The 16,376-nt window shown below is 44.1% G+C and overlaps 1 protein-coding gene across 1 annotated transcript; it reads right to left on the reverse strand.

Annotated features, from left to right (window-relative positions):
- Positions 1 to 651: 651 nt before the first annotated feature.
- On the reverse strand, positions 652 to 7,526 carry LOC135234386 (uncharacterized). The gene is made up of 6 exons (XM_064298993.1): positions 6,722 to 7,526; positions 6,414 to 6,476; positions 4,136 to 4,480; positions 3,580 to 3,816; positions 2,864 to 2,966; positions 652 to 1,303 (listed from the first exon to the last, which is right to left on the reverse strand). Exons 2-6 carry the CDS (start codon positions 6,472 to 6,474, stop codon positions 1,240 to 1,242), a joined length of 810 nt encoding a protein of 269 aa, XP_064155063.1. The 5' UTR covers positions 6,475 to 6,476; positions 6,722 to 7,526; the 3' UTR covers positions 652 to 1,239.
- Positions 7,527 to 16,376: the final 8,850 nt, after the last annotated feature.

Below are 16,376 nucleotides of genomic sequence, written 5' to 3' on the forward strand. Positions count from 1 at the left end.
CACATAAAAAAAAAGATCCACCTCTTAAACGGGGAGAAGCCAGCAGTGGCAAATTCAGGGGGAGAAAAAAAAAAAATCAGATGTAAAAGAAGAATACTTGCCCAGGAAAATGCAAGAGCTCTCAAGTGCAGTGATCCCATTTGGAAAAGTAATGTATTTACTTTGCCGGGAAATTCTAAATCAATTTAAATGTAATGTGCAATATATGTATAAATACATAAATTAATACGTAGTTAAACTTATTTTAAATATATGTATGAAATGCACATATGCCTCACAACATTATATATCAATATATGTAAATACATGTCATAAATATGCAAAATAAGCCTATTTTTAATATTTAAATATATTTTCACAATATATTTGAGGTGTATCTATATCTATATCTATATATATAGAGAGAGAGATGTATTTATTACACATTACATAAACATATGTAGTTCCAATACATCATTTCTATGTATCATTTTTCCTTATGGGAAATACAGTCACATTTATGTGTAATTCCCTAGGAATGCTATGGGTGACGCTACAATCATTGTTTCAGTGAGAGCACCTGGACATGCTTGCAACAGTCAGGTATCCGTGATCAGGTATTGGCTGACGGACAGTGGCACTGGCCACCAATCACAACACAGACCCTGTGTCTGTAATGCATCCTTCAGAGGCCTTTATTGTGTTTTATAAGTGCTTTTCAATACAAACAATGTTGCGGTCCATATGGCACCCAGTGGAACAAATGAACAAACAAGATCAGTTCCTACGGGTCATAAGAAATGTAGGTCCAGTTTTATTTCCTTCCACAGCTTGGCATGCGCTTTTTTAAAATAACAATTCACACACTGTAAAGTCCTGACTGAGTCTTCTCAGCATCAATCATATATAAAAATGCAACGCAGTTTTTATGCAACCTTATGTGCCTTTTCAGTAAAAAGAGTTTCCATTACATTGACTTTAACACTTCTATGCAAGGAATATTATTATTTTTTTTAATTAAAATACCACTGTTACAAAAAAAAAACAATACAAATTTTATTTATTATTTTTTTTGAAAGTATCTCTCCTTTTGTTTCACTGCCTCAAATCGCAGAGGAGTGACCGGCTCGGCCCCTGCTGTCCCACAGCTGACCAGGAAGTCACTTAACAGGTGTCGCCTCACTCGCCCAGCCCCCTGTCAATCACCAGCAGGAAACCGACTGGGCGGGAGGCAGCCCACAGCCCACAGGCCACGCCCCCTCACAGCTGGTCCTCCCAGGGCTCGCGCAGCCTCTCCACCCCCCTCTGCCGTTTCCTGCGTCGCCTGCGAGACAGATTTGGACACGTCTGTCTGACCAATGGCAGGCCCTCACAATTCTTTCAGCCAATTAAGAGACAGGCCCACCACCAGACCGGAGGAGACAAGGCCACACAATCACATTGGCCCTAAACTACATTTATTTAAGCCAGTCTGTCACCAACCCTGTTCCTGGAGATCTGCCATCCCACAGCTTTTCATTTCAACCCTAATTTGGCACTCCTGACTCCACTAATTAGCACCTCAATCAAGATCTCCAGCTGGTGAGTGAGGTGTGCTTTGTTAGGGTTGGAATGTAAACCCATAGGACGGCAGATCTCCAGAACAGGGTTGTAGTTGTTGAGTTAGGTGCACTTTGTTGGGGCTGGAGTGTGAAACTACAGGATGTTACATCACAAGGAACAAGGTTGGTCACCGCCAATGTTGTATACCGAAGAGGGTGAATTGGTGAAGGAATGCCAGAGAGATGGTAAATGGACTGCATTTATATAGCGCTTTTATCCAAAGCGCTTTACAATTGATGCCTCTCATTCGCCAGAGCAGTTAGAGGTTAGGGGTTAGGTGTCTTGCTCAAGGACACTTTGACACGCCCAGGGCGGGGTTTGAACCGGCAACCCTCCGACTGCCAGACAATTGGTCTTCTGAGCTATGTCGCCCCAGAGATGTCCAGAGATGGATTTTCTGTTGGTGGGCAAATTATGTCTTGGAAGCAGTTCTGTTTAGAATGAGAATAAATAGGAATGTTCCCAATCTTGCCCCCAAAATGAGATACTTAGCCCAGAGGCTGAATAAGAAATTTGAATAATTTATTGGCAATGCCTATGTGGTTAAGGAAATTTTGTAATGAAAATGCAAGCTTGACAATAATGTTGTGAGAAATAATTTTATGTGACATTACCTCCGTTCTGGATGGTGCATCCTTATTCATATTTATGAAGCAGGTTTGACATTTCCTCGGGAAGTTAACTCACCAGATTGAATAACCTAATGAATGCGTTCACACTGTTTTAAGCAAGCAGGAAAATACTTGCTTTTTAGCTAGATCTCATAATCACTGTTTTGCTTCTTAACACCCACATGCTTCTTAAATATGAATGTAAATATACATATAATTAAGATAGTTCAGCCTCAGTGCGTATTCAGGACGTTCCCTGACAAGAATACAAGTTGGATCATAACTAGCAGACACTGTTCTCCCTTGATTTGCATTATAACACGCCTCTCTTGTGTCAAAATCCCACCATCTTTGTGTACCGATGAGAATGGTCTTCTGTGAAGCAGTTTGTGCTGCAAACCATTGTACGAAAAGTGCTATATAAATAATGTTTATTATTATTATTAACAGTGATCTCCTTGCTGTGACAGAATGTGTTTGTTTTGCTGATAAAAGTAACATATTTTCTTTAGTGGAGTGGAGGGGTTAGGGTTGTCTGCAGCCAACACTCTTTATTTGTCTGATTTTAATTTATTTTCTTTTTTGAGGTGGTGGGGGAGTTTTGGCAGCTGCGGTGCTTTTGTTCGCCGCGGCGAAGCGGACTGGCGGATGAGCGTTCCGCGGACTCTTACCGCCACGCGAGGAAAGCCAGGACGCCGCCGCCGCCGCAGATCAGGAGGAGGACCAGGAGGGCCACGCCCACCGCGGTGCCGCCCCCCTGGCGCTCACACGGCTCTGGCGAGCAGAACGAAATCGGGCGAGAATAAACACACACACGTATCTCCGTTCTTCTGGAAACTTCTCATCAGTGAGTGCAGGCCTTCCCTCTCTTACCCCTGACTACGCTACAGACAGATATGTGCAGCCAGGTGTGTGTATACACTACAGGTGTGCAGACAGGTGTGTGTATACAGGTGTGTACAGACAGGTGTCTATACACTACAGGTGTGCAGACAGGTGTGTGTATACAGGTGTGTACAGATAGACGTGCAGACAGGCATTACCTGCGGTATGGGTGTACAGACAGGTGTGTGTCCAGGTGTGTGCAGACAGGTGTGTGTGGGCAGGCCTGTGCAGACAGGTGTGTGTGGACATGTGTATACAGTCAGGTGTGCAGACAGGTGTGTGTTCAGGTGTGTACAGTCAGGGCTTACCTGCGGTGTGGGTGTGCAGACAGGTGTGTGTTGAGGTGTGTACAGTCAGGGCTTACCTGCGGTGTGGGTGTACAGACAGGTGTGTGTTCAGGTGTGTGCAGACAGGTGTGTGTTGAGGTGGGTACAGACAGGGCTTACCTGCGGTGTGGGTGTGCAGACAGGTGTGTGTTGAGGTGTGTACAGTCAGGGCTTACCTGCGGTGTAGGTCGCTGAGCTGTGTCCCAGCCGGTTGCTGACGATGCAGGTGAAGTGTCCGCAGGGTCGGCCTGACAGGTGCAGCTCGGTGCCGTCGGGCGAAGCGCGGCCCACCTCCTCCGTCACCGGCGCCTTCTCGTGCAGCCAGCTGTACCGCGGGTCCGTGCCCCACGCCTCCCCGCACCACAGCAGCCAGTGCGACACGTTTATCGCCACGGAAACATGGTTGACCGCCTCTGGAGGGGGGGGGGGGTGGGAGGTGGGAGACAAGTTTTACAAAGAAAGGCAAACACACGGACACACACTCACACACACTCACATACACACACACTCCCCCTCTCTCTCCCTCTCCCTCCCTCTCCTTCCCCCTCCCCCTCCCTCTCCCCTCTCCCCTTCCCCCTCCCTCCCCCTCCCTCCTCTCTCCCTCTCCTTCCCCCTCCCTCTCTCTCCTCTCCTCCCCCCTCCCCCTCCCTCTCCCTCCCTCTCCTCTCCCTCCCCCTCCCCCCCTCCCTCTCCTCTCCTCCCCCTCCCCCCCCCCCCCCCCCCCTTCCTCACCGTACTCTCGTACGGTACGTGCAGCGGAGCTCCTGGACCCCGCCGTGCCGGTCGCCGTGACCGTGTAGATCCCTCGGTCTTCGTGGCTGAAGCCCGTCACTCTCAGCGTCGCCCCCTGCTGCTCGGTGGTGACGCGCGCGTCCGCCGCTTTCCCCGGAAACTCCGCCACCTTCACCTTCCCCCGGTTGGTCCTGCCCTCCGCCTCCCTCTCCCACGTCACCGTGGTGACCTGCTCTCCATTGGCCAGGTCCAGCCGAGCCTCCAGAAACAGGGTTTGACTCAGAATCACATAGACCGGTTCCTCACTCGGGAACTGGACCAACAAGCTCGGGTACAGCTCCGGACCTACAGAGAGAGGAACAGAACAACTCTGTATCTCACTTCTAATTATACCATAAAACATTTTTTTTTTTTAAACCATTCGAAAACTGGACATCAAAAATTTAAACACGTATATTTAAAACACATCATCATATAAGAGGTGTGTTTTTATGATGTTTTCTTTTAAAATTTTAATAATTTTTTTTACTGAGTTGAAGCAGGTGGAATTAAGCAAATACCGGAAATTCGATTGGCTCCTGTCTTTTTCTGGTGGTACTGCTCACCACTTTTACAAATCAGAATTTTTTTCCCTACAGAGCTTTTGCTTCTACAATAATTAGGGCATTCATTGGTGACGACAGATTTGCGATTGCTACCACAATAAGAATGTATTCATACAGAACAACTTTCTTTCAGTGTGTACAATAGAGCTATTTACTCCTGATTCATTTATACAGCCTTTTTTTCTGACCTTTATCTGGGGCAGCAGTAAAACATCTGAGTTTAAATTCCAAGGACACAGGAGCTGCTCCTGTTTCCTCCTCATGGCTGCGCACACGGGCAGTCTGAAGTTAAATGCTGAACAGACCGCATTTATATAGCGCTTTTACCCAAAGTTAAAGAGCCCTCATACACTACATGGCCAAAAGTGTGTGGCCACCAGACGTCCAACATCTCATCCAAATTATGGGCATTAATATGGAGTTGGTCCACCCTTTGCTGCTGTAACAACCTCCACTCTTCTGGGAAGGCTTTATACTAGATGCTGGAGCATTACTGCAGCGATTTGCTTCCATTCAGCAAGAAGAGTATTAGTGAGGTTGGGCACTGATTGGGCGATTAGGCCTGGTTCACAGTTGGCTTTCCAAAGGTGTTGGACACAGTTGTCATCAGGGCTCTGTGAAGGCCAGTTAAGTTCTTCCACACCGTTCTTGACAAAACCATTTCTGTATGGACCTCGCTGTGTGTCCGGGGGCACTGTCATGCTGAAACAGGAAAGGGCCTTCCTCAAACTGTCAGGGAAGCACAGAATCATCTAGAATGTGATTGTGTGCTGTAGCATTGAGATTGTCCTTCAGTGGAACAAAGGGGCCAAGCCCAGGGTTTATCAACATGTCCATACACAGACAAACGTGTCCGTGGCAAGACTTGTCTGTGTCCGTGGCAACAAAAAAAAAATTGATTGGGAAAGAAAGTTCATTTTTTTCCCATGATAATATACATTGCAATCTGTTTGAGAACAGCGAGGAGTACAATGAAGTGAGTAAACTTGCAATACTCCTGCTCACATCAAGCCCAGACACCTGCAGCTGTGAGCGAGGTTTCAGTCATATGAACGCTATTAAATCCCAAACACGAAATGCCGCGTTGATGCCTGGTTTAGGATTGCCACCTGCCCAAATACAACGGCTGACTTTCCAGTCTCCAAGTTTTCATCACAACAAGGTAGGGCACTGTTTTTTTTATGTTAGAAATACTATCATCATAAATTGTGTAGCATATTAAAATATGTACTATGGCACATTGTGAGGTCTAGCATGCAACTGTGTGTTTCTGGTAATATTTGACCACTTCAAGTTTTGTATGTCCGTGATAAAAATCGCATTTTGACCGAAACGTCCGTCACAAGCCGACACGGTGATGACCCCTGGCCGAGCCCGAACCACGAACACATTTGGACGGAAGAGTGTCCTCCGGAAATGAGAAAGATCCAGTCCAGGTGTCTAACAGGGGGCTCGGAACGCAGTATGACCTGCGTGGAAATTCCATTCAGGGGTCACCCGTCACTTTGCTGGGGGAACAGACTACGCTTTCAGATGTGCAGAGATTTTTTTTGTGTTATCCTTGACCTTTGCACTAATGATCAGACACATGATAAGATGGTTCGCAGTTTGCAGGTGACAAAGCTGAAAAAAAATTATCTCGAACAAACATCCCAGTGATAGCGGAAACTCACATAGCACCAAGAACAGACAAAAGACCCACACAGGACACCACTGCTGCCTCAAACGAATCATTCCTAAAACAGAGAGAGAGAAAGAGAGAGAGAGGGAGAGCGAGAGAGAGACACATGACAATGTGTATGAGAGAGAAAGTGTATGACAATGCACAATTTACTCAGTGTATGACAACGGGAACTTTACAAAAAGAAAAATATACAGAATGGTTGTGTGCTCAGCTCAACGTGACACGGAATGGAGAGATAAGACACGTCCTAATGAAAACCAACAGAGTGACAGCGCCCGTGCTCTGGAATTCCCTTACCGCCAAGTCTTCGATGACGCCGTTCCGTTCCTTTCAGTTGCTCCGGTCGCTTCGGGCTCAGCTTCGGCACTTCAGCCCAAAGCAGGGGAACACTCCTGCGGGAAGGGGCGCCCAGTCGTCAGCATGGCCCACGGTTCTCGATAAAGCACCGCGAGCGAAAACCGAGGCGCAGCAGCTGGCGTTTTCGCGTTTCCTGAAACGAGAGGTTAGGGTGTGGAGGGGAACGTAAACGCGAACGTCGCGAGCAGCTTTCCGGAGCTGTGCGAAAGTGTGGGAAACAGAGCTGGAAACTTTATCGTCCCAAGAGGAGGTTGTCTGTGCTTGCCGTGCCAGACGCACTGAATGAGACTATTAGGCGTCACCGTGTTTTTTTCTTCTTCTTCTACCTCGACAGTCTCCGTTTTCCTGCGCTCTAAATACCGCTGTTCTGTACCTGAACAATTGTCCTTTCTATTTCGAAATTAAAATAGAAATTATGCTCTCTCTCTCTCTCTCTCTCTCTCTCTCTCTCTCTCTCTCTCTCTCTCTCTCACACACACACACACACCGGGCTCGTTTTCTTTACTGGAAAAAGTATGCGTGTGCATTATCATTGCCACACAGGGAATAGAAAAATAAACGAAACGACCACCGCATTCCTGGAACGGAAGATGTCAACAAGATCTATTTAACTAGGCAGAACAATACACAGGCACGTCACACAGCGGTGTACTGTATTGACCTGTATTACGCTATCCTTAACTAACCCCCCGGCCAACCCTTTATATATAAAGTCCTTCAACAAACTCACTTTCGTCCCCCTTTCCGTCATGTTGTTGTTGCCATTTTTTCTTTATTATTTTTGGGTGGGGGGTGTTCGTTTGTTTGCACTGTTTTGTTTGTTTCAGTTTTTAGAAAATTACAACGCTAAAATAAAGAAAACTTTCTTATTCATTAGAGTACAATTTTATTAAACCTCCAAACGTGACTGAAAGGAGGGTTCTCGTGACCGCGTAGGCTCAAACCCTGTCCTCACACTGGGGACCGGATAAGATGCGGTAACTATTTAAGTATACAAGTTGTTTCTGAGCTTCTTCCGCTCTGTTTTGTCTGCATATTTTAAAAGTCATTATTACTATTACTACTGCTGCTACTGCAACAACAACAATTATTATTATTATTATTATTACCCGCTTATTCCTGATTGGGGGGGGGGGGGGGGTGTACTGGAACCAATCCCAGCATGCATTGGGCGGGAGGCAGGAATACACCCTGAGAGTTCGCGAGGGCACTCACAGGGCAGTGCACACGCATCTCTCTCTCTCTCTCTCTCTCTCTCTCTCTCACGCTCACTCTCACTCACTCTCTCTCACACACACACACACACACACATACACACACACTTACCTAGGGGCAATTTAGTTTAGACTGTCCAATTAACCCAACCTGGATGCTTACTTTAATAGGTTATTGTCGTGCCTCCATCTGCTCTGAAAGCAGTCTTTTTGAATCAGATTCTAAAAATGAAATATCGATCCTCAATAAGATTTAAACCCGACCGAGAGCATTGTCTATAAACTTTTACTCTCAAAATCGGCTCAGGAGATTGAGTGCATTGCACATGAGTGCCTGTAGGTGGTGCTCGACATCAAGAACAGATCAAATCAGACGGATGTTCACTTGGCAATTAACGTCCTGGTAGCGCAATCAGATCAATTAGATACAGCGAAATTTCCCCGAGAGGGAATGTTTGATATGTAATTATATAATAACATCTTTATCTTAATAGCAATTTCCCAGCTGTACAGCACAGATCGTGCACAAAATAAAAACAATACAAGATAAATTAAAATCATGACAAGATATGAAAAAATGGACAGAGGATAAAGTCTTTTTTCAGTGGCCTATAATAGTCAATGCTGGAAGAGCAGCATCTAAACTGTTAGCACAGAGCGATAGCAAAAACAGTAGCTATGCTCCAGTCAACACATAATGTTCTCAGGATTTCAGCCAAGAGATAACAGAGCTAGAGTTCAGTTAATTATGAAACAACAATATTGTTAACTCTTAAAATGCCGGTAACTGTTTAGAACACCCTTTTTTTTTTTTTTTTCAAACAACGCACACAAAAACAGACTGATTTATGGTGAGAGTATTAAGAGGAGAGGAAGAGGACTGCTTAGAGAGTGGCTGCTTAAAGAATGAGCTCTTAAAAAAAATCAAACAAATAGTGTTTAGATGTGAAACAAAATACATATAATTGATAAAAAAGCAGAATTAAAGAAAAGAAGAAGAACATAGAAGGAGGGAATATAATAAAAAAACAAAAGAAGAATAGAAAATAACTTAAATACGGACATAACAAGGGAAGGTACAAAGCTAGGAGAAAGCTAGGAGCAAAGCTAAGCCAAAGTTAAAGGAAATAAAAAGCAAAGGTAAGCCTTGGGATAAACTGTATACATTAGTCATAAATTAGAACATTTGGATAACTATATACATATTTTCTTTAATTAAAGTAGTAATATAATATTTAATACAGTAAAAAGAAAAAATCTGATCTGATAGCATTAGCATAGCTCAATAGCTCAACCCAAGGCTAGAAGGAGTGGCAGTTAAAGCTGTTGAAAAGTATCAATTTTCTGAGCTGTCACCATGGTAACCAAGCACGCTGCTGTGGAGATTCCGTACCCTCCTAAGCTGAGAAGTGCAAAGGCTAAAAAGAAACATAAACTAACTGTTATGAGAAACAACCCCGAAACCCTATATGTGGACTTTGCTGAAAAGGCAAACAATAAGGTTAAAAACAATTTAATTTTTTTCACAAATAACACCAAGGCCTGGCACAGTGTTGTATGTAAGCACTACCCTCATATTCAGAAGGGAGGGATAGGAAAGGGGAGAAAAATAACAGTTTGTGAAGACGAACATTTGGACAGTATAGTGCTAAATGTGAACATTTACACAAACGGGACTGTTCTCATACAAAGTGCTACTGAGGCCAACCTGGATGCTTTTGAGAAACACTTCCCTGCCCTGAAAGAGAAGGCAGAGAAGGAAAAGTGTCCCCTCACGCTCCCCACAGAGCGAGAGGATTCAGATTCAGAGGAAACCACACCCACCACTGTACCTAACCTGCCCTGTGCTGCCCCCGCTTCTCCCCGATCTGACACCCAGCACATGAGGGAGACCCTGGCCTTGCTTGAGCTGGAGTTTGCAGAGTTCAGAGAGCTCACTATGGCCAGGCTCTCCGAGGCATATCTCCCTCTGCAGCAGCAGGAAGAGCAGAACCAGCAGAGCAGAGAGATCAGCACAGCCATCGCTGCCCTGAGAGCAGAGACCGCAGAACTGAGGCAGGACAACCAGGCCCTGAGAGCCCAGCTGGCCTCTGTGAAAGAGGAGACGCAGCGCAGGGAAAGATCATTCATCATGGAGCTACAGGATCTGAGAGAGCAGCTACAGACACACACATGCACACCCTGTACTGCCCATTCAAACGCAGATACTGACAAACACTCCACTCCCCTCCAAACCACAGCCGACCCCCCAGCTGACCTGCAGGCTCATACTGATGCCCCCCCTGACTCACAACATTCACCAGCGCCAGAAAACCCCCCAGCACACAGACCAACACCCCCTCAGACACTCCCCCCTCTCTGACGCACAGCCCACCCCCAAGGCACAGCCCCCTTCTGCAACACAGCCCCCCACCAGCAGAACACCTGATCCACAAGTGGTCCTTCTCATGGACTCAAATGGGAAGTTTATTGACCCCAATAGGCTTTTTCCTGGTAAGCAGGTAAAGGCGACCCGCTGCAGTAACACAGCCCGTGCCCTGGAGCTGCTCAAGCGGGACACGCTGGGAAGCCCTCACTATGTCATACTGCACACCGGCACCAACGACCTGCCCCGCCTGCGCCAAAACACCGCCCACGCAGTGAGGAGGATGGCAGAGAAAGCCTCCCGAGAGTTCCCTGAATCTCGCGTGGTCATCTCCAGACTGCTGCCACGGAATGATGTCCCCCCCCATGTCATCAGGGACATTAATGCGGAGATCGCCAGAGGCTGCGCTGCACTGCCCAATGTGCACCTGGCTCGCCACCCCACTATCGGCCCCTGGTACCTCTACGATGGATTGCATCTAGACAAGGAAGGTATCAAAGTCTTTGCTAAAACGCTAAAAGACGTGGCACTGGGACGCAATCCATCCAGCCCCGCCTCCACCATCAACAGGCCCCATCTCAGGCATCAGCCCCCCCACGCCATCGGTCACCATCCTCGGGCCCCACATCGGCCTGACAGCAGCGGTCATCACTCCAAAACCCCGCGCCCACCCAGCACCCCGCAGTCCCCCATAAGGCCCCCGACCCCCAGGCCTCACCCCCACCAACACCAGCCCAGCTACGCTGCAGCCCTCACAATGGCCCCTGTCCCACCTGCCCCTCCTTCTGAGCTAGGTGAGATCAAACACCTGCTCAGTGTGCTGTGCGATAGGTTGCTAAACTAATATGAATTCATATCTGTGAATATATATGTGATGTGAATATATAATCTAATATGTGAGTATACAGTATAAACCAGTTATACTGTGTACTATACAAATAGTAAGTTTAAAAAAAAAAAAAAAAATTTTTTTTTAAAAAGACAGTAGTTTATTATCAACTATGTATTTTGTTTCACTCGAAATGCTGTGAATGATTAAAATGAGTTCATTCTGTGTAAGCTGTTGGAACATACAGGGTCTGTGGTCTTCTGTGTTTGGGCTGAAAAGCACAGACCCTGAATTCCTCAAAAACATTTCTAATGCTGACATTTTAATTTTTGTTGAAACTTGGTGCCGAGAAGATACCGTCACCCACTGCCCCTCAGGTTATGGCGAAATTATAGTGCCCTCTATAAAATTAAAAACAGTGCGACATGGCAGAGACTCCGGAGGGATACTGGTGTGGTACAAAGCGGAACTGGCTAAATTCATCACAGTAACCAAAAAAGAACAATCCCACTTATGGTTAAAATTGAACAAAGAAATTGCAGATTGGGAAAAAGATATATTCCTGTGTGCAGCTTACGCTGCCCCACATGAATCCCCCTATTATAATGAGGAATTCTTCAATGCTCTGCATACAGAAATATGCCATTTCCAGGCCCAGGGAAATGTGCTACTGTGTGGCGACCTTAACGCCAGAACAGGAACAGAACCCGACTGTATCGATCCCCAAGGAAACAATCATATATTTGGAAACACCCCTTTGTACATTACACCAACCACTACAAAAAGAAATAATCCGGACAATATAATAAATAAGAATGGTAGGGAGTTAGTGCATCTCTGTCAAGCCTTAGGCCTGTACATCCTTAATGGCAGGATCAGAGGGGACTCTTTAGGAAGGTTCACATACTGCTCAGCTCTTGGGACTAGTGCTGTGGACTATGCTGTCACTGACATGGACCCTTCCTCCTTTAGTGCATTCACTGTCAGGCAACAAACCCCCCTTTCAGACCATAATCAAATAAGTGTATTTGTGAAAAGATTTGGACAATCCAGAAACTCAAACACACAGCCCTGTAAGCTGTATAAACTTAATAAATCATACAGATGGGCTGAAACAAGCACAGATGAATTCACAAAAGCAATGAGATCCGCTGAATTAACTAACTCTATTAACACATTCATCAATACTCCTTACCAAAATAACAGAGAAGGCTTAAATCTGGCTGTTACTAATATCAATTATATTTTCCAGAAAACAGCAAATAAAGCTAAACTAAAAGTTCATAATAAAAGGAAGCTGAACAAAAATGAAAATTGGTTTGATATTGAATGCAAAAATATTCGAAAAAACCTAAGAAAATTATCAAACCAAAAACATAACCAACCATACAACTCTGATTTACGCCTCAGGTATTGTCAAACTCTTAAAGAATATAAAAACACCCTAAAACAGAAAAAACAAAAATACATAAATAAAACTCTGAATGATATTGAAGAATCAGTTAATCAAAACCAGTTTTGGGATTGTGGGAACAATTTAAGCACAGCAAGCAACACGAATTAGCCATTAGTGATGGAGCCATTTGGAAACAATATTTTGAAAATCTATACTGTGAAATCAGTCAGAAAACACACCATACTATGATTAATGAACAACTAAACAAATTGGAATCAACCATCAAGGATAATCAAAATCCACTGGATAAACCAATTTCCCACAAAGAACTGACCGAAAAGCTCCAGTCTCTAAAATCAAGAAAATCATGTGGTCTTGATGGAATTAGAAATGAAATGCTAAAAAATAGCACCCCAGAAATGCATGACGCTCTGCTTAAATTGTTCAACCAAGTACTGAGTTCAGGATGCTTTCCTGACATTTGGAACCGGGGGCTTATATCCCCAATTTATAAAAGTGGAGACAAATTAGACCCCAATAATTACAGAGGCATTTGTGTAAGCAGTAATCTGGGGAAGGTATTTTGTAGTATCATCAATTCAAGAATTGTAACCTTCCTTAACGAGCACAATGTCCTGAGTAAAAGTCAAATTGGATTTCTCCCAAATCATCGTACCACCGATCATATTTACACCCTACACACCCTAATAAATAAACACGTCCACAAAACAAAAAATGGTAAAATCTTTGCATGCTTCATTGATTTCAAGAAAGCATTTGACTCGATTTGGCATGACGGATTATACTACAAAATTCTCCAAAGTGGTGTAGGGGGTAAAGTTTATGATATAATTAAATCAATGTACTCAGAAAATAAATGTGGAGTGAAAATTGGCGACCAAAGAACAGAGTTCTTCACACCAAAACAGGGAGTAAGGCAGGGCTGTAGTCTGAGTCCAACACTGTTCAATATTTACATTAATGAGTTAGCGGTGCAGTTGGAACAGTCTACAGCCCCGGGCCTCCTCTACATGACACGGAAGTAAAATTCTTACTCTATGCAGATGACCTGGTTCTGCTCTCTCCCACTGAAGAAGGGTTACAGCAGAACCTAGCTCTGGTAGAGGATTTCTGTCAGAACTGGGCACTGACAGTAAACTTAAAAAAGACAAAAATAATGATCTTCCAGAAAAAAGCCAGATGTCAGGAAAACAGGTTCCAGTTTTTTCTAGGCAACACCGCCCTAGATCACACTTTAAATTATACGTACCTTGGTCTGACAATTACAGCATCAGGGAGCTTTAACATGGCAGTGAATGCTTTAAAAGAAAAAGCTCGAAGAGCACTCTATGCTATAAAAAGAAAACTTCAAAAAATTGTTATACCAATTAAAATCTGGTTAAAAATATTTGATAGCGTAATTCAGCCCATTGCACTGTATGGAAGTGAGGTATGGGGTCCACTCAGCCAGCAGAACTATTCCAAATGGGACAAGCATCCAATAGAGACCCTGCATGTAGAATTTTGTAGAAACATCCTACAAGTACAAAGGAAAACACCAAATAATGCATGCAGGGCAGAATTAGGCCATTATCCATTAATGATTCACATCCAAAAAAGAGCGTTAAAATTCTGGATGCACCTCAATTCAAGTCCTCAAGACACATTACAATTTAAGGCAATGAAAGCCCAAGAGCTCAGTCATGAAAAAAGTCCCCTCAGTCAGCTGGTAATGAAGCTGACTAACCCATTAACCCAACTAACACAAATCACAGACCAGCTTCATACCAGCACTGCTTACCAACAAATCAAAGTAAACCAAGTAATGAAACAGACCAAAATCTCTTATCTGGAATATTGGGATAATGTAACCAAAACACAAAACAAACTAGATTGCTATCGGACCCTAAAAAGAGACTACAAATTGGCTGAATATCTCTTCTCTGTCAGAGATACAAAGCAGAGGCAGATCCTGACCAAGTACAGGCTCAGTGACCACGCACTTGCAATTGAAAAAGGCAGACACCGGAATACATGGTTACCAAAAGAACAACGTATATGTGGTCACTGTAAGACAGGAGAGGTGGAAACAGAGATGCACTTTCTCCTACATTGTGAAAAATATTCAGAAATTAGGACACATTATTTCAACAAATTTTCTCTAATTATAAAAGACTTCCTTTCCCAAACAAATGAGGAAAAAATGCAAATCCTGCTAGGAGAAAGGCCAACGGCTCCACTAGCAGCAAAGTACATCTCGGCCTGCCATAATCTGAGGGACACTGGTTGACCACCACAAATATATTTATTTTAATTATTTATTAATTTCTATCTTTTAAAAAAAATGTTTTTTTTTTTTTTACATTATTATTATTATTATTGTTATTATTATTATTGTTATGATTTTATTACTGTTATTATTGTATAGCCTACTCGTTGTGGCCATTGCCACACTGTTGATTGCATTGTTGTCGTTTCCACAATGTTGTTCGTATTTCATGTTTCCTGTTCCTGTTTCTATGTGTACGCTTTGGCAATAAGTACAAGTGTATTTCATGCCAATAAAGCATTTTGAATTTGAATTTGAATTAAAGGGGAAATCTGGTATTATCAGTGGCTTGGTGAGAGTGATGACATCACTGCGTTCACTCCTTGGAAAACTTTTATTGGAAAAAGTGGTGGGTTTCTGTGGTACTGCTAAGGATGGCGAGAGAAAGTGGAGACAGAGAGAGAGAGAGAGAGAGATAGGGAAGGGTGGAGAGGAAGCTCTCAATTTTAGTGGAATGAAGCTCTCTGGCATTTGTCAAGCCTCCGCTGGGGAGAGATAAGCCTGTTTATGAGAACAGAGACTGAGGAAGATGAAGGGATAGCATTGCACAGCAACTGCCATGCCCCGCACGTCCTCATGGTCCTCACCTAAACCTCTACCTTTCTCTGCTCTGTGTGCGTGGTCAATCATCACCATCACCATCCCCAGCACCAGTATCATCATCATCATCACCTGCACCTTCATTCTGTCTTCTTCACCACCACCACCAACACCACCATCATCATCATCACCATCAATCTGTCTTCTTCATCCCCACCACCACCACCACCATCATCATCATCATTTTAATCACTTTCATCATGTCCTCCTCACCATCATCATCATTGTTGCCATTATGTTTGTCATCAGACTCTTCATCGAAATCTTCATCAACTAAAAACCAAATTCAACAAGGTCCACAAGTTCTGTTCTTCACAGTACGTCCTGTGATCTGTTTTTGTGTGTGAAGGTGCCGCAGTGTGATCTGTTTATCTAGATAAATCTAAGTATATTTGTATGGTCTCAGCTGGAGGTACCCAGCTATATAAATGACAGAATGATGTTCAGATAAAGATTGACACTACACGGGCCAGAGTACACAATAAATGTCCAAGCGGCAGGGTTGCAGTCGATAAAAAGTTATTACCGAGCCGAGAGGCTGCCCTTGGATTAAAGCACGGGCCGGAAAGATTCATGGAGTATAAAAGGGAAAGGAAAAGGCCATCTCAGGCAACGCTGGGCTTCGGAAAAATGCCGACAACGTTCTTTTCTTTTCAGGACCCACTTACAACGAATGACCTCAAGTCCAAATGAGTCAGGTAGCCAATAATAATAATAGTAATAATAGTAATAATAATAATAATAATAATAATCATCATCATCATTTATAAAGCCAAACATTTGCGAAGTTATTGTCACATTTTTGCTGTCAGTTCCATTCAGTGACGTACCGTGTGATCCGTACTTTCTTGGGGAGGGAAAA

This window comes from Anguilla rostrata, chromosome 1 (assembly GCF_018555375.3).
Source record: "Anguilla rostrata isolate EN2019 chromosome 1, ASM1855537v3, whole genome shotgun sequence".
In the NCBI taxonomy this organism is placed as follows: domain Eukaryota; kingdom Metazoa; phylum Chordata; class Actinopteri; order Anguilliformes; family Anguillidae; genus Anguilla; species Anguilla rostrata.